At 44.3% G+C, this 18,811-nt stretch overlaps 1 protein-coding gene and 1 non-coding gene across 3 annotated transcripts in view; both read left to right on the top strand.

Moving 5' to 3' along the window:
• TIA1 (TIA1 cytotoxic granule associated RNA binding protein) overlaps positions 1-18,811 on the top strand; it is a 250,165-nt gene that overhangs the window by 158,188 nt on the left and 73,166 nt on the right. For both annotated transcript variants that reach the window (XM_063932088.1, XM_063932089.1), the window contains 5 exons: positions 779-833; positions 1,191-1,223; positions 3,511-3,598; positions 4,442-4,517; positions 4,698-4,806. In XM_063932088.1, the coding sequence (XP_063788158.1) occupies positions 779-833; positions 1,191-1,223; positions 3,511-3,598; positions 4,442-4,517; positions 4,698-4,806 (361 nt within the window). The remainder of the gene's footprint in view (positions 1-778; positions 834-1,190; positions 1,224-3,510; positions 3,599-4,441; positions 4,518-4,697; positions 4,807-18,811) is intronic.
• Positions 15,225-15,337, top strand: LOC134938723 (U5 spliceosomal RNA). Its single transcript, XR_010181223.1, has one exon. It is a non-coding gene; the product is annotated as a U5 spliceosomal RNA (small nuclear RNA).

The following is an 18,811-nucleotide window of genomic DNA, read 5'->3' on the forward strand; positions in this document are numbered from 1 at the left end:
CTTTTACAAGCTATATACGTTTGCGGCATCCGCTTCTAGCTTTGGTCGCCTAGTGTTACAGGTGCCAAACAGCTCTCCCGCCCACGGGGGAAACTTTGGTACGTCCCAAGAGTACTCCAGTGACCCCTAGTGGATGAAAAAGAAAATAGGATTTTGGTACTTACCAGGTAAATCCTTTTCTTTGAATCCATAGGGAGCACTGGACGCCCACCCAGAGCAGTTTTACCTGGTTTGTGGTAAGTTCAGGGGATCTTATGGTAACACATTCTCACCGACTGGTTCACAGTTTCAGGTTCTATCGGTTATGGTGCCAACTGTTTAGTTGTCAGTAACGTTCTGTGTCAACTTTATTGTTCTCCGTTATGTTATATGTAATTCTCCATTGTCAACCTCTCTATCGCTCCTGTTCGGCTCAGTAAAAAACACTGAGGTACTCTGGGATATGGAGGGGAGGAGAGTTCTAAATTTAAATATTCAGTGCCCTGTTCTTGCTAAAGCCATCCATATCCCAAGAGTACTCCAGTGCCCCCTATTGATTCAAAGAAAAGGATTTACCTGGTAAGTACCAAAATCCTATTTTCTGCGACCACTTACATGGCAATTGTCAACAATTTCATTGTGGCGGTTCGGTGGCACCCATTCTGTCTGAGTGGGCATGGTAGCAGTGAAAACAAACAGGATGTCTTCTGGGTGACACATACAAGGCACACTAATTAGAAGTATTCTGCTATAGCCTGTCCTTTTACTGTTAGCATATCTTATGTTCATTCTCACACAGGAAGTGAAGGTCAACTGGGCAACTACTCCCAGCAGCCAAAAGAAAGACGCAAACAGTAAGTTTCTTACTCTGGCAATACACCATTATATTAAGTTCAAATAAATGTAAGATTTTTTTTAATTATACCATATATTTTAAGATTTTAATAAACCTTAGATCAGTGTTTCTCAGCCTATGGAAATCCTACTTGTCATAGTTCCTGATTGAGTTTACTCTGTTTAATTTAAATTCAACCATGTTGCTTTGTGTATTGATCATCTTAAAACAAATAAGTGTTGCGCTAGTTGATAGTGGTGTGTTGGTGGTGGTACTTGATAGACATGAGAAGGGCTTGAGAAACACTGCCTTAGATTACTTGTTTTGCTGTCTTTGTGCTAATATATTTAAGAACAAATCTAATCTTTGTCATCAGGTAGTTCCGTTGTCAGCACACTGCGTTCTCAAGGTAATTGTGTCTTCTTACAGATAAAGTTAAATCTCTTGCGAGTGACCAGTGCCAGTCTGGCTATTCCTATCCACTCCTTTCTGCCATCACCCACCCGAGCTGCCTGTTTTCTTTCCACTTACTCTGTGGCAGCACAGAGATCATTAAGTATAACCACTGGACCCAGCAATTCCTTAACCTGTTCTCCTGTAATAACATTGGTGTCGTTGAAGATACTGCTTCCATATTAGACTTCCACTTTAAAACGCAGTTGTGGAGCTACATCTTCTATTCAGATGTCAATTGTTAAAGAGGTGTACTCATGCACCTGGAACCCATTAATGCTACATTGTGCTACAAAGAGCCAAAAAGTCCTACACTACTATTAATGCAGAAGATACTTTAAATGTGATCCATCATGAAGTTTGTGGTAGTTTTTCCTCAAAGTTGATGGAAATTAACATGTTCATGGCTAGTTTTTAATTGGCAATATTATCCCTCAAAATAAATGAATGATAAGCATTGTAGAAAGTCTTTGTAATTATGTAAAATGCCCCTTAGCGACCCTTGGGATTAACTGTATATACAGAGATCACTTTAACTGGTTATATAGAGATATAGAGATCTATATATATAGATATATATATATATATATATATATATATATATATATATATATAGAGATAGATAGATAGAGATATAGAGATAGAGATAGAGATAGATAGAGATAGATAGATAGAGATAGATAGAGATAGATAGAGATAGAGATAGATAGATAGAGATAGATAGAGATATATATAGATATAGATATATATAGATATATATATAGAAATCACGAATAAGGCGGCACTCAGGAGACTCGAATGAGGTGGAACAAGCGGGTGCTTGTTCCACCTCATTCGAGTCTCCTGAGTGCCGCCTTATTCGTGATTTCTCTGTATGTACGGACCTCCTGTCCGGAGGGAGGGCACCGGAGCACATTCAACCTCTGCTGTACACCACTGTGAGTGCCGGACCAGGTCTTTGTATATAGAGATAGATATATATATATAGATGGATATATATATATATATATATATATATATATATATATATATGATAGAGATAGATATATATAGATAGATAGAGAGATATATATAGATAGATAGAGATATATATCTATCTATCTACTATATATATTTCACACACACATAGAGAGAGATCGATCTATATATATATATATATATATATATATATATATATATATATATATGTATGCATTCTCAGAAGGATGACTTGTGTGTGACATTTTTCTTTTTTCTTTTTTTTTTTTCTATATTGCCATTGTTTGAACAGGGAACTTAATTTGGTATATGAACGTTCTTGCTCCGTAGATTTGTAGAAAAATAATGGTGTTGTAATTGGTTTCAGCATTGTGTGGCAAATCGTCCGCTTACCATTTACAATGCGACAGTTGGTGAACTCTCCCTGTGCACCTGCTGGATGGTCTGGAAACTTTGGCTGCTATTTGCAGCCACCCACTAACCAGGAATTTTTCAAAATTTGACTCCTAAGGGAGTGAAAAGGGACCAGCAAACCTTTGCCCAGTTAAAACCGGGCACATCAGCTAGTAAGCATAATTAGCCATAAGGGTACTTAAGACTGATTTGCATGTCTCCACCCACCACCCCAAAAGGGAGTTTTATTTTGGTGTTCTCTGATTCTGTAATGTCGGTCGCTAAAAACTAGCCACAAGCATGTTAATACCATCTGTATGAAAGAAGAGCTAATATGAAGGCATTCAGCGTATTAAATGGCATTTTGGCTGCTTGTAGCTCACTGTAAGTTTCATTATCTGTCTGAAAATTCAGTCAAAATCATTATGCTCTGAAGTTTGCAGCAGTACATTATTATTCAGCTGAGTATGACTCTGCCACTGCGTCTTTCCTTCTGTAGTTTACATTCCAACTGAGTGCTAACAAATCCCTCAATTGGGACATTAAAGCTAATCCCTTTCTCTTGTATCCCTTCTTATTGTTCTTTTAATTCTCAACAATGCCTACTTCATAACTTGAATTGGCACAAAGTATAATAATGAGTATTTTGGTTTCTGTAAGTTGGGGCTAATATACTGCAATGCTTACTGACTGCACAGATTTTATTTTTACATTAAATAGTCACTATTTGTAATCCTAATGCTGGTGTTCATACATATAGTAAAATCTATTTTGCTAGTTCTAATCTTGCTGCACAGTCTCTGTCAAACGTAAAAATGTGAAACTGTTGTTTTTCCCCTTTCACCCTGTTCCCATCTACTTTTCCCAATAAGATCATTTCCATGTTTTTGTTGGTGATTTGAGCCCAGAGATAACCACCGACGACATAAAAGCCGCCTTTGGACCTTTTGGGAGAATATCGTAAGTATAAAAAGCTTTGGCTTAACCTTTGATGTGTAACTTCAATTTCCTATAGATACATTCTGCGTTCTCCAAACCTCTAAAAATGACACTATTGCATTTTTTTCATTTCATTACTGTTAACTGGTTTTTAATATTTAATTTCTCAAAATTTACAGCTGGCCACAGACCAAAAAGGGGGTTAACGCATTGACCTGAGAATTCAGTTAACAGGCCACGTATGCCCTTTTTTTTAATTCCTATTTTTTTTTCATATATATCATTTTTCCTATTTTACGTTTTATTATTTTTATTTACATTTAAGTAATTTTAGAATGTGTTTGCGATGATCAGGATGAAACTAGCATGGTTTAACTTTTTCACAGCTAGCGTGGTCTGCAGAGCACCATTATTGCAGGTCTCTTTTGCACTGGAAGAGTTAAAAGAAGTGCTACATTTTGAAAGGAGTACAACTAGCATTGGGGTGAATGACTCAATATTCAGTCGCTTGCTTTAGCCCATGCTTGATGTGGAAGGGAAGTAGCCATGTTTTGAGTGGGATCAGCTGTAGTTTGTGGTAATGTGTTTAAGTTTTTAGAATCAGCTAATTTGCATGTACACCTGATTATGTGTAATTCCCCACTGTCTCTTTACATAGAGAAGTTAGTTTTATCTCCCACTGACAGATGTAAGAGGACTGCTTTAAACGTTTTCATTTGCTGACATTTCCTACTTTGGCTTCTAATAAGGGACAGAAGAGTGATTTAGGGGGGCACGGTGTGGTCTGTTGTGATTTGCTTCCCTTATCTGTATGTGTTTACATTTGTGACCCCATAGGTAAACGGTCATTGTTTTTTGTTTCAGAGATGCACGGGTAGTAAAGGACATGACAACTGGAAAATCCAAAGGCTATGGATTTGTGTCCTTCTTCAATAAATGGGTAAATTATTTCTGGCCTTTCTGAAAAGAGTTCCATTATAGCAGCTATGGCAAAATTAAAATATTTAGTATAAATTCTATACTGTTTCTTTCATTGAACAACCTTCTAGCTTTATTTCAATGTTGCTTGCAGACATGTATTTTAGTGGACAGCCACGGTTAGCTTCTTCTGTTTTCACAGGATGCAGAAAATGCCATTGCGCAGATGGGAGGTCAGTGGCTCGGAGGACGGCAGATCAGAACTAATTGGGCCACCAGAAAACCGCCAGCCCCGAAAAACACCTATGAATGTAAGTCTCCAGGAACCTGTGCTTATTGTAAACGTCTCTTCATAGCCCAACCTTTGTGCAGTGTTTGTACACAGTCTTTTTATATCCAAAAGTAGCTTTCAGAATCCCTCTCCTTAAGCTGGCCACAAATGGGGCGATGGTATCATTTGGTTGAAATGCTAAGTAACTGCATCACTGTCCAATCTCAGTACATGCAGCAGCAGTAGTATGACAGTATGTGTCGCTAGCATTAGAGAACAAGCAATATAATTATAGCTGAGATACTTCTGTCTACCATTAATGTGTGTGTTTCTGGTTGTGGGCATTGGGGGTAATTCCAAGTTGATCGCAGCAGGAAATTTTTTAGCAGTTGGGCAAAACCATGTGCACTGCAGGGGGGGCAGATATAACATGTGCAGAGAGAGTTAGATTTGGGTGGGTTATTTTATTTCTGTGCAGGGTAAATACTGGCTGCTTTATTTTTACACTAACAGAATTCCTGCTGCGATCAACTTGGAATTACCCCCATTGTTCTTTCAGCTTGCGCTTTCAGCCATCATGTACCAGAGTAGTTTGAGCTCTTCCCTTCCCATTCTCTTCTCAGTTTACTTCAATAAAACCTGCCACCCGTGTCGGCTGTTAGTGGTGTTTCATCATTAGGAATGTTTCTAGCTATCTAAACCAGTTACTGCAGACAAACCGATCAATTTAATCTTATCTTCATGTTAGCTTACCTGCTACAATGTGGTAAATTTTGAGGGGGAGGGGGGGTATACATACCATACTCCACATAAATGACAGCAAAAGATATTGTTCCATCTGTACACCACTCATGACCAATTCCTCTGCACCAACAGTTGTCTAGACATACTACTTCCTAGGTGAGCGTACCTCTGCACATTGGCTGGCTTAGAAGAGGAGTGGGAGGATTAGGGCACAAAGTGCTGTTTACTCCAAAGTCCCCTATACCGCTTCTCCCCCATGTATGATGGCAGTGGTGTCTGCAAGGTGATAGCGCCACTGTCCTTATCGACGCTATCTAAGAGATAGCCGACCAATAAGCATGGGCAATGTATGAATGGTCCGCATTGCTGACCGTTCCGACACCTGCAGCTGTCTATTTCGACAGCTGGAGGTGGCGATGCCCATTCACCACAGCAGGGACAGAGCTGTCACTGCCTGCGGTGGGTGCTGGCTCCGGACTGCGCTGGCGATCTCGCGTGAGTAGCGAGATCCCGCGCGTGCACAGAGGAGCCAGCCGGGAAAGAGGCACAGCGCGTCAGCACTGAGCAGACACGCTGTGAGCTCAGGGGGACAATCCTCTGCTTCGGCAGACAAGAAGTTAATACATCTTGTCGATGTCCCTTTCTGCTTCGCCTTGGCCGAAGCAGAAAGTGTTATAGCGGCATGATGCATGCCGCTATAGTTTACCTATATGTGAGGTCATGAAGTGACTTTTTGCACCCAGTTAAGTCTGCACAATAGTACCCCATGCTGTGGGCCTTACAAAGTGATAGACTGGAGAGTGATCAAGAATGATAAATGACCGGCCAATCACTGTCACTTTTCAAACACAGCCAGTTACATGGCAGTTAGGAAGCTGTTTGACTGGTACTTTATTACTCTTTATCCGTCTTCACTTTTTAAGGCTGAATACATTTTGGCCATTGTTCTTTCAATATCCCTGATATGTAATGAGCCAGGAAACCAAACTAGTGATCAGCTCCAGAATCTTTTTTTATATCGTTAAGATGTACCCCTTGTGTAATGAATGTCTGACTGCAGGTGTGCAATGAGAAGGCAGCATCTTTCTCGTCCGTCCCCCCCCCCCCCCCCCCTCCAAAAATAAAAAAATCAACCGTAGCATTTTCCCTGTAGCTGCAGATAGCCAGGCTTATATCTTCATTTAGCATTAAGTGAACTGGGATCACTGATATCAATGGAACACTGATGAATGATACCGTTGTGCTCATAAGTTTACATACCCTAGCAGAATTTGTGATTTTCTGGCCATTTGTCAGAGAATATGAACGATAACTCACAAACTTTTCTTTCACTCATGGTTAGTGGTTGGGTGAAGCCATTTATTGTCAAACAACTGTGTTTACTCTTTTTAAATCATAATGACAACAGAAACTACCCAAATGACCCTGATCAAAAGTTTACATACCCCAGTTCTTAATACCATGTATTGCCCCCTTTAACATCAATGACAGCTTGAAGTCTTTTATGGTAGTTGTGGATGAGGCTCTTTATTTTCTTTTTCATCCACTAGGGGTCACTGGAGTACTCTTGGGATATGGACGGGCTTCCGTAGGAACAGCACTGAATATTTAAATTTAGTAACACTCCACCCCTCCATATCCCCGAGCACATCTCAGTGTTTTTTCTGTGCTGAACGTGGCAACACCTGAATAACTGAAGTCACGGTTTTTTGAAGAAACTTTTATTTTTTCTTTTTCTTTTTATTTTTTCTACTATTTGGACACATCCCTTTCCCCCTTCCAAAAGGCAGGGTCAGGGATAGTGCAGCTGCTGATAGCAGCACGGGCGTGTCGGGCCTCTCTGAAAGAGCTCCCTCACAGCCCACACATCCTCCTGCACAGGCTGGCCGGCGCTTGTTTAAGAAGCCCCGTCGGAGCCTCCGCACGTCTGCAGGAGTACGGTATGTGAAACGGGGCGGTCAGCTCCCGCTGCCGCCCCGACGTGGGGGTACATAGTGCTTGGTGACGCCGCTGATCTCCCCTCTCAGGCGCCGCACGTTCGGCCACAGACCTCCGTGCAGGCACCGCGGCTCTCCCCTCTCAGGCGCCCGCACGTTCGGCCACAGACCTCCGTGCAGGCACCGCGGCTCTCCCCGCTCAGGCGCCCGCACGTTCGGCCACAGACCTCCGTGCGGGCACCTCTGATCGACTCTCACAGGCCGCCGGCCGCCGCAGCGCTAGCTTGATTAGCTGACGCTATTATACAGGAGCCCACCGCTGGGAAACACGAGGCACATAGCGCTCTACGATACCCGCTGGGGGCCCACACGCTGCGCTGCCGCTGTACTAAGTTAAAAGAGCAGGCAGCCATTACAGGGGGGACAAATAATAATGAAGCAGAGAAATACTGCAGCAGCAGATAAGAGGCTGCAGGGATTGTTACAGTATAATCAGTGAATGTAACCAGCACTAGGATTATATGTATAAGTTAGCAGGGCAGCCATTTTTAACCATGCTTCCTGTGTCTTCCTGCTGTGATTCCAGAACGTTCCTGTCCTACATCTCTACTCCACCGGAGGCGCAGGGGTGTTAGTGGGAATTTGGGATCACATTTCATAGTACTGGCCACGTGTACTGCACTGGGCCAGATATATATACAGAGACACCTTATTGCTATTTTACTGAGTCGTGCAGGTGTCTGTTTTTTGTGTATTGTATTGTCTGTCGCCATAATGAGTAAGGCACCAGCAAAAACTAAAAAGCATATTTGCAAAGTATGTGGCAGTGTGTTACCGGATGCATCTACCACATGTAAAGTATGTTTTGTGGATTCCGTTCAGAATACCATTTCTGCTCCGGTTTTACAACCAATTTCCTCACCGGACCCTCCGTGGGGTATGTTAGTAAATGTACTGGAGAGATTTCAGACAGAAATGACCGCGGCTCGTCTGGAGCGAGAAACGTTAAGATCTGAGTCTAGGGTGAGACCGCCAGAACTACCGGAGGCGTCTCAGCCTTGCGTAAGGTCCAAATCCATTTTGGGCAAACGGGATAATTTTCATATGTCTTATGATTTTCCAGTGTCTGCTATGTTGCATTCTGACGATTCCATGCCAGACCTCACGGAACACGATGAGGGTGAGGAAGGCGAAGTGGAGTCAGATAACGAGGATGTTAACAGTTCCGGCATTGATGATCTCATCAGAGCGGTACGGCAGTCTCTAAGGTTTCCTGAAGCTGAGCAGCCTCTCACCAATGATCAGGTCGTATTTACTAAACGACGGAAGACGCCAGTAAGTTTTCCTGTGTCGGATTCTCTAAATCAGATGTTAGTAGAAACACGACAGAATCCAGATAAACGGTTTTCTATACCTCGCAGATTTAAGTCTAGTTATCCGTTTCCAGACTCGGTAACGTGTACATGGGAGAATCCACCAATAGTTGATTCTTCAGTGTCAAAGCTTACCAAGAAATTAACCATACCAGTGCCAGCAGCTACTACGCTTAAAGATCCTTCAGATCGCAAGATAGAAACTATGCTAAAAACCATGTATGTAGCAGCAGGTGTGATGCTAAGACCTGGATTGGTTGGCATTTGGGTAACTAAGGCGCTCATAATATGGCTTACAGAACTCAAATCTGCTTTACAGGACGAAAACCTGATAGTTCTGGTAAATCAAATGATTGAGGCTGTAGAGTATCTCTGTACAGCGTCTACTGACGTCTGTCAGCTCACTTCTCGTATTTCATCTTCGCTAGTTACGGCACGAAGAGCACTCTACCTGCGTACTTATCAAGCGGAGGCAGAGGTCAAACGAAGTATAGAGGCGTTGCCTTACGATGGCAAGAAGTTGTTTGGTCCAGAATTGGACGCATGGATTAAGGAGGCTACGGGAGGTAAGTCTGTTTTCTTACCATTGCCTCCACCTGCGCCAAGAAGGTGGTACGCTGGACCTTCGTTCAAATCCTTTAGACCTCAGCCCTTTCGAGGACGTGGCAGAGGATCAGCCACGCCTGCTAGACGTGGTCGAGGACGTGGTTTCCATCAAACCAACACAACTCGCCAAGACGCTAAGGTTACCGACAAGCCAGTGGCATGACGGGTTACCAGCCCATCTCGGTTCTCCAATTGTGGGAGCACGCCTTCAGACGTTCCATGGGGCGTGGTTCCACACATCCGCGGAGGGCTGGATTCGCAATTTAGTGTTAAAAGGTTACAAAATAGAGTTCGACTGTCTGCCGCCTCTGCGGTTTTTCAAGACAGGATTGCCTCTGTCGGACGACAAGAGGAGAGTTTTGCAAATTGCCATTCAGTCCTTACTGGATTCGGCAGTGTTGATTCCGGTCCCTGTACACCAACAGGGTCAGGGTTATTATTCAAGCCTGTTTGTGGTCCCGAAGCCGGATGGCTCAGTCAAACCAATATTGAACTTAAAGGGCCTCAATCAGTACGTAACTTACTACAGATTCAAAATGGAGTCTCTACGTTCGGTGATTGCGGGGTTAGAGACCAAGGAGTTTATGATTGCCTTAGACCTCAAGGATGCGTACTTACACATTCCAATTTGGCAGCCTCATCAGAAATTCTTACGGTTTGCAATACGCCAGAACCATTACCAGTTTCAGGCTCTGCCGTTTGGCCTGTCATCAGCGCCTCGGGTATTCACCAAAGTAATGTCTGTGATGATAGCTCACCTCAGATCCCTGGGAGTGACAATAGTTCCGTATTTAGACGATCTGCTCATCAAAGCTCCGTCTCAACAGATACTTACCCAACATGCGCTGCTAACATACAATGTACTGGTTCACCACGGTTGGATTGTAAATTTCAAGAAATCACATCTAATTCCGTCTCAACGCCTTCAGTTCCTAGGTATGATTCTCGATACGGTCAATCAAAGGATTTACCTACCACAACAGAAAGTACAAATGCTACGCCATCTAGTACAATTAGTGCTCAAGCCACGCACAGTGTCGGTACACTTGTGCATTCGCCTGTTAGGCACAATGGTGGCAGCTTTCGAGGCGCTTCAGTTCGGAAGATTTCACTCTCGTCCATTTCAGCTGAACGTGCTTGCCCAGTGGTCGGGCTCGCATCTGCAGATTCACCACAGGGTGAGGTTGTCACCAATAGCAAGAGTATCTCTGCTATGGTGGCTCAAGGAACACAATTTAACCGCAGGAAGACGGTTCGGAGTTTGCAATTGGATAATTCTAACTACGGACGCCAGTCTCAGAGGTTGGGGAGCGGTAATTCAAAATTGTCAGCTCCAGGGTCTCTGGGCGGATCACGAGAAATTGCTGTCTATAAATGTTCTAGAACTCCGCGCAATTTTCAATGCGCTACGACAAGCAGTGCACATGATTCGCTCTCAGCCTGTCCAAGTGCAGTCGGACAATGCGACAGCGGTCGCATACATCAACAAACAAGGAGGAACGAGAAGCCGCATGGCAATGCGGGAAGTAGCTCGAATCCTCAATTGGGCGGAATGCCACCAGGTGCTATTGTCGGCCGTGTTCATTCCGGGAGTGGACAACTGGGAAGCGGATTATCTCAGTCGTCGGGATTTTCACCCAGGCGAATGGTCATTAAATCCAGAAGTGTTTCACATGTTGGTTCAGCGATGGGGTTATCCTCAGGTGGACCTGATGGCATCTCGACACAATCATCAAACGCCCCAGTATGTGTCCAGAACAAGAGATCCAAAGGCAGTCGCGGTGGATGCTCTCACTGTCGCGTGGCCGTACAGTCTTGTGTATCTGTTTCCACCGTTTCCGCTGCTCCCTCTGGTGCTAAAACGGATCAAAAGAGAGTCGCTCACAGTCATACTAGTGGCGCCTCATTGGCCTCGGAGAGCTTGGTTCTCGGATCTTCGAGGATTACTCGCAGACGATCCGTGGCCGCTCCCAATACGTCCAGACCTGTTACAACAGGGTCCGTTTCTTTACCCCGATTTAGCGCGGCTGCGTTTGACGGGGTGGCTGTTGAGACCGCCCTCTTAAGAAGAGAGGGCATTCCAGATTCAGTTATACCAACCATGTTACGAGCTAGGAAGCCGGTTACGGCAGCTCATTATTACAGAATATGGCGTGCATATATAGGTTGGTGTGAAGCTCGGCAATTTCCGACATCAGCTTTCAAAGTATGCCGCCTGTTGTTGTTTCTACAAACAGGGTTAGATGGAGGATTGCGTTTATCTACACTAAAGGTGCAGGTATCGGCTTTGTCAATTTACTTTCAAAGACGATTGGCTCTATTGCCGTCTATACGCACTTTTCTCCAAGGTGTACTCAGGGTACAGCCTCCATTCATTCCACCTACAGCGCCATGGGACTTGAATCTGGTTTTGGAGTTCTTACAGTCTTCATATTTTGAACCCTTACAACAAGTGGATATAAAGTTTCTCACTTGGAAAACAATTTTTCTCTTAGCCTTAGCTTCGGCAAGGCGTGTTTCGGATTTGGGTGCCTTGTCATGCAAGCCACCGTATTTGGTGTTTCATGATGACAGAGCGGAACTTCGGACGAATCCCGCCTTCTTACCAAAGGTAGTGTCATCTTTTCACATCAATCAACCAATAGTAGTTCCTGTGTTGACAGCACATTCTGGAACTCTGGATGTGGTTCGCGCATTACGCATTTATGTATCCCGAACGTCTTCAGTTCGTAAGACGGATACGTTATTTGTTCTTTATGATGCTGCCAAGATTGGTTGGCCAGCATCTAAACAAACTTTATCCAGATGGATAAAACTGACCATACGTCAGGCTTACCTTCATGCTAGGTTACAACCGCCTACGTCAGTAACCGCTCATTCCACACGTTCTGTGGGAACTTCATGGGCAGCTGGTCGTGGGGCTTCTGCGACGCAGCTTTGCCGGGCGGCTACATGGTCTTCAGTGCACACGTTTGTGCGCTTTTACAAGTTTGATACTTTTGCGGCATCAGCATCTAGCTTTGGCCGCCTAGTGTTACAAGTGCCAAACAGCTCTCCCGCCCACGGGGGAAGCTTTGGTACGTCCCAAGAGTACTCCAGTGACCCCTAGTGGATGAAAAAGAAAATAGGATTTTGGTACTTACCAGGTAAATCCTTTTCTTTGAATCCATAGGGGGCACTGGACGCCCACCCAGAGCAGTTTTACCTACTTGTGGTTAGTTCTGAGGATCTTATGGTAACACACTTTCACCGACTGGTTCAAGTTACAAGTGCTGGTTAGGGTGTCAACTGTTTAGTTGTCAGTAACGTTATGTGTTAACAACGTTAGTGTCAGTTATGTTATATGTAATACTCCATTATCAACCTCTCTTAATTCCTGTTCGGCTCAGTAAAAAACACTGAGATGTGCTCGGGGATATGGAGGGGTGGAGTGTTACTAAATTTAAATATTCAGTGCTGTTCCTACGGAAGCCCGTCCATATCCCAAGAGTACTCCAGTGCCCCCTATGGATTCAAAGAAAAGGATTTACCTGGTAAGTACCAAAATCCTATTTTCTCAGATGGTAAAGCTGCCCATTCTTCTTGGCAAAAAGCCTCCAGTTCCTGTAAATTTTTGGGCTGTCTTGCATGAACTGCACGTTTGAGATCTCCCCAGAATGGCTCAATGATATTGAGGTCAGGAGACTGAGGTGGCCACTCCAGGACCTTCACTTTATTCTGCTGTAGCCAATGACAGGTCGACTTGGCCTTGTGTTTTGGATCATTGTCATGTTGGAACGTCCAAGTACGTCCCATGCACAGCTTCTGGGCTGATGAGTGCAAATTTTCCTCCAGTATTTTCTGATAACATGCTGCATTCATCTTGCCATCAATTTTGACTAAGTTTCCAGTGCCTTTTGTAGCTCACACATCCCCAAAACATCAGCGATCCACCTCCATGTTTCACAGTAGGAATGGTGTACCTTTCATCATAGGCCTTGTTGACTCCTCTCCAAATGTAACGTTTATGGTTGTGGCCAAAAAGTTCAATTTTGGTCTCATCACTCCGAATGACTTTGTTCCAGAAGTTTTGAGGCTGGTCTCTGTGCTGTTTGGAGTATTGTAAGCGGGATGTTTTGTGGCATTTGCGTAGTAAGGGCTTTCTTCTGGTGACTCGACCATGCAGCCCATTTTTCTTCAAATGCCTCCTTATTGTGCATCTTGAAACAACCACACCACTTTTTTTTTTTTTTTTCATCCACTAGGGGTCACTGGAGTACTCTTGGGATATGGGCGGCGTAGCAGAACAAAGGCACTGAATATTTAAATTTAGAACTCTCCACCCCTCCATATCCCTAGAGTACCTCAGTGTACGAACCCAGTGTTTTTTCTGTGCTCAAAGCACTAACATCGGCTTGTGGGATTCCCACACTTGTTGGAAGATTTTATTAATTTTTTATTTTTAATTTTTTTTTAAGAGCATATCCCTTCCCAGTTTCAAGAAAGACATGGGTCCGGGATAGTGCCGCTGCACGGGCAGCGCATGGCGTGTTGGTCCTCACAAAGAGCACCCTCACAGCCACAGACAGCCCACTGCTCCTGCAAAGAGCAGCCAGGACTAGAGAGCTGGACGGAGCTTGCACAGAAGAAGCCCCGTCGCAGCCATAGATCACTGGAAAGCTGACTGAAAGCTGGACGGAGCTTACACATAGAAGCCCCGTCGCAGCCAGGACTACAGAGCTGGACGGAGCTTACACAGAAGAAGCCCCGTCACAGCCATGAGTCACATCACTGAAGCTGGACGGAGCTTACACAGAAGAAGCCCGTCACAGCCATGAGTCACATCACTGAAGCTGGACGGAGCTTACACATAAGAAGCCCCGTCGCTGCCATGATCAGGAGCAAGCAAGGTAGGCTTGGGAACGGGGCGGTCAGCGCAGGCTGATGCCCCGCTAGGTTGGGGTTAATATGCTGCCTCGCCGCTCATACGCCGCCAAGCCCAGCCGCTACGTCTAACAGAGACATCAAGCCGCCCGTCCCAGCGCTCCATTCGCCCGCCCAGCTCCGTCCGGCCGCACAGCAGGGGGGAAGCCATACTCAGTCTCAGTATGACCGCCGCTCCGTCCGGCCGCCCAGCACCTTCCATCCACAAGTGCTAGTGCAGGCTTCCCGCAGAGAGTTCGGCCGCCCAGCTACGTCCGGCCGCCCAGCGCCATACAGCCGCAGCTCCCTCAGTCTCAGTACAGAGACGGTGACATGCCAGTGCAGGCTTCCCGCAGACACAGCGTTACAGGGGGGAAGAGGCACGGTGGAAGCTGGCGGATCAAATATATCAACAGCAATTGTACCTGTCCTGGCAGTAATAGGCTATTGAATCTTTATTACTGTCTGTGAATAGGCTATTGAGTCTATATTAATGGCTGTTATTAACACTGTAAATAGGCTAGGGAGCCTATATTAAGGTCGGTGGTATCACTGTATAATAGGCTATTGAGCCTATATTAATGCTGTATAAATATATTAATGTATGTAATTATCATAGGCTATGAGCTTATATATATTTATTCATAGAGCATGTGTTGTACCCGGCCTGTGATTATACTGTATAATATATTAACACGGAAACATTTGTAATTTGTTCTGTGATTATCAGGGTCAGCATGGCAAAGGGGCCATTTTAACCATGCTTCCTGTTGTTTTCCAGTTTGTAATTCTGGAACATTCCTGCCCTACATCTCTAAGCCACCAGAGGCGCAGGGGTGTTAGTGGGAATTTGGTTCGGGTTTCACATGTCCATGTGAACTGCTTTTCACATAAGAATACTCTTGTTTCTCTTCAGAGCGAATAAATCTTTCGCCTTTTACTAAAGATTTCCGTAGAGAGGAACAACCATGAGTTTCATATACAATAAAATATATATATGACACATAATAACTTCAATAAGTCGTGCAAGTGTCTGTCCGTTGCCTATTGTGGTGTCTGTCTGCATAGCGAGTAAGGCTCTAGCGCAGACTAAAAATTATTTTAAAAATCCTATAAGCATGGGCAATTCAAATTAAAAGAGAGTCTCGGAAGTACTCCTCCTGCTCTAACAAAAGACAGTCTTTCCAAAGGGCCAATTTCCCTTTGGGTACCAGGGTGTTTATTTAACTGGTCTTATAATTTAATGCACGATTCTATGTCAAATCTCACACCGATAACTACGAGTGAGAATGGTACATTAGACCAGCACTCAGATAGTGCGGGGTTTTTGACAACATACATTGCTAAATCCCAGTGAGTCAATGTCTCCATTTTACAGAGACTGAGTAGACTCTGACCACTATTTAATCGTTTTCAAAATGACGCGATCCGTTATTGGTAAATGCGTCTGTGTCAAACATTATAAAGACCCAAGATACAGTTGGGTCACTAGACTCTATGTATGGAAACAATGAGATCACTGTTAAAAGAAGCTGCAGAGTATATCTGTAAAGCTTCTGCTAACGCCGGTTACTTCGATTCTCACTTTTCATCGTCGCTAGTTTCAGCACGACAAGGCCAGAGCTTGTTTGGTCCTAAATTTGATATTCAGCCATTACCGCATCCAGTATCAAAACGGAAATACTTGTGCCGGCGTTTAATCCCTTTAGACTTCAGTTTTTTCAAGGCGGTGGTACAAAACAGTCACGCCTTGTAACGACAGGACGCTACAGTCAGCAAGCCAGTGGTTTGATGACCTCTTTTCCAATTGTGGAAGCGCTTCTTTACATGTTACATTTGCGGGGTTTCCAGACTTCAACTCATGGATGTCTCAGCTATTTACAGATTAAAGGACAAGACTGCCTCTGTCGAACGGTTTGGCAGGTTGCCATTTAGTCTCTGCTGGTTTTCAGTTGTCTTTATAATCCAGGCAGTAGTACACCAACAGAGTCAGGGTTTCTTATTCCCCTCTGTTTGAGCAAAACCAGACAGCTCCGTCGCAGTCTCAACAAGTCACTTACTGCAGTTTGAAAATGGAATTTCTGCGGTTAGTATTTTGCTTATTAGAGCCACAAATTTGCATAATTGCACTTGATCTTCACAATGCGTATTTACCCATTCCGGTTTGTTCATCACAGGTTCTAGCGTTTGCAAAACGCCACAACCATTAACCATTTCAGGTCTACCGTTTCTTGTCGCCTCGGGTATTTACCAAAGTGATGTTGGTGATGATAGCTCATCTCAGACTCCTGATAGACATAAGAACTCTGTCTCAACAGAGTTCCTCTATCTTAGACGATCTGCTCATAAGAACTCTGTCTCAACAAAGTTCCTCTAACTTGCGCTACTAATGTATACTGCGGTGGCAGATCAAGTTCAAAAACAATCGCATCTAATTCCGTCTAAACGACGTCAATTCCTAGGTAAGATTATAAATACGGTAAATCGAAGACATTTACCTACTACACCAGCAAGAACAAATGTACATCTAGTAATTAGTGCAAAACACGCACACTAGCGGTACATTGCTGTATTCGCCTGTTAAGAATAATGATGTGTTTCAAAGCGATTTAGTTCGCCGGCCTTCACTCGCGTTTCCCACAGAGGGGCGAGGGTGTATATAATCTGGACGAGAGTCTCAGAGGTTCAGGAGTTGTAGTTAAAAAAGATCAGCGACAGAGGTTCTGAAACGGATCACGACAGATTGCTGTCGATAAATGTCCTGGAACTCCGTGCATTTTACAATGCACTACATGCTTCGCTTTCAGTCTGACCAACAGTCAGACAACGCAACGGGAGTTGCATACACAACAACCAGGGAGAACCAAGAAGCCGCATGGCAATGCGGCAGGTAACTCGAATCCTCAATTGCCCAGAACACCATTATGTGATAATGTCAACGGGGTTCATTCTGTGAGTGGACATCTGTTAGACAGATGATCTCACCCGTCAGGATTTAGATCCTGAAAACTGGACATTAAATCCAGAGGTGTTTTCATATGTGAGTCCACAGAAGGGGGTTACCCTCAGGTATACATGATGGCATCTCGCCACAATTACAAAAGCTCAGTATGTGTACAAAACAACAGATCACAAGGGCAGTGGCGGTGGAGTCTCTCACATTCGTGTGGTCATTCAGCATCGTGTATCTGGCTCCACCATTTTCCGCTGCTCTCTCCGTTGCCAAAACGGATCATAAGACAGTTCGTCACAGTCATACTAGTGATATCTCATGGGTTTCGGAGAGCTTGCTTCTCGAATCTCCAAGGAATACTTGCACACGATCTTGGCCCGCTCATAATACGTCCAGCCTGTTACAACAGGGAACGTTCTTTTACCCATAGTTACCTATGTACCTATTACCTATGTACCGCAGCTGCGGTTGACGGGGTGAGGGTTCAGACCGCCCTCTTAAGAAAAGAAATAGGGCATTACAGTATTATACCAACCATGTTACGAGCTAGTAAGCCGCTTAAGGCAGCTCATTATTACAAAATTTGGTGTGCTTACATAGGTGGTAAAGCTTGGAAGTTTCCGACATCATCCTTCAAGTTACCCGTATTCTGTTAAACGGGGTGGGATGGAAAACTGCGTTTATCTGCACTGAGGGTGCAGGTATCTGTGTGGTCAACTTATTTTCAAAGACGTTTGACTCTATTGCGTCTGTACACACCTTTCTACAAGGTGTCATCAAAGTGCAGCCTCCATTTATCCCACCTACAGCGCCAGGTGACTTGAGGTTGGGTTCAGATTTCTTACAGTTTTCATATTTTGAACCCTTACAATAAATGGGGATTAAGTTTCTCACTTGGGAAAACATTTTTCTTCTAGCCTTAGCTTCGGCAAGGGTTTTGTTTTCATATTTGGGTGCCTTGTATTCCAAGCCACCGTATTTGAGTTTTCTCATGACAAAGCAGATCTTCGGACGAATTCCGCTTTCTTATTCTTCACATCAATAAACCAATAGTGGTTCCTGTGTTGACAGCACATTCTAGAATTCTGAATGTGGTACACGCATTACGCGTTATATATGTCCCGAACGTCTACAGTACGTGATACGGATACGTTGTTTGTTCTCTATAATGCTGCCAACTGGGGTTAGCCAGTTTCTCAGCAGACATTATCCAGTGGGATAATAATGACTACAAGTCAGGCTTACTTTAAGGCTAAGTTACAATCGCCTACGTCAGTAATAGCTCATCCCACAGGTTCTGTGGGAATGTCAGACCCAGCGGGTCGTGGAGCGTCTACGACGCGGCTACATAGCCTTCAGTGCACCACGTTTGTGCACGTTTACACGTTATGAATGGTTGCGGCATCAGCATCTAGCTTTGGCTGCCTACTGTTACAAGTGTCAAACAGCTCTCCCGCCCACGAGGGAAGCTTTGGTACGTCCCAAGAGTACTCCAGTGACCCCTAGTGGATGAAAAAGAAAATAGGATTT

The sequence above is a fragment of the Pseudophryne corroboree genome, chromosome 6, assembly GCF_028390025.1.
Source record: "Pseudophryne corroboree isolate aPseCor3 chromosome 6, aPseCor3.hap2, whole genome shotgun sequence".
Classification (NCBI taxonomy): domain Eukaryota; kingdom Metazoa; phylum Chordata; class Amphibia; order Anura; family Myobatrachidae; genus Pseudophryne; species Pseudophryne corroboree.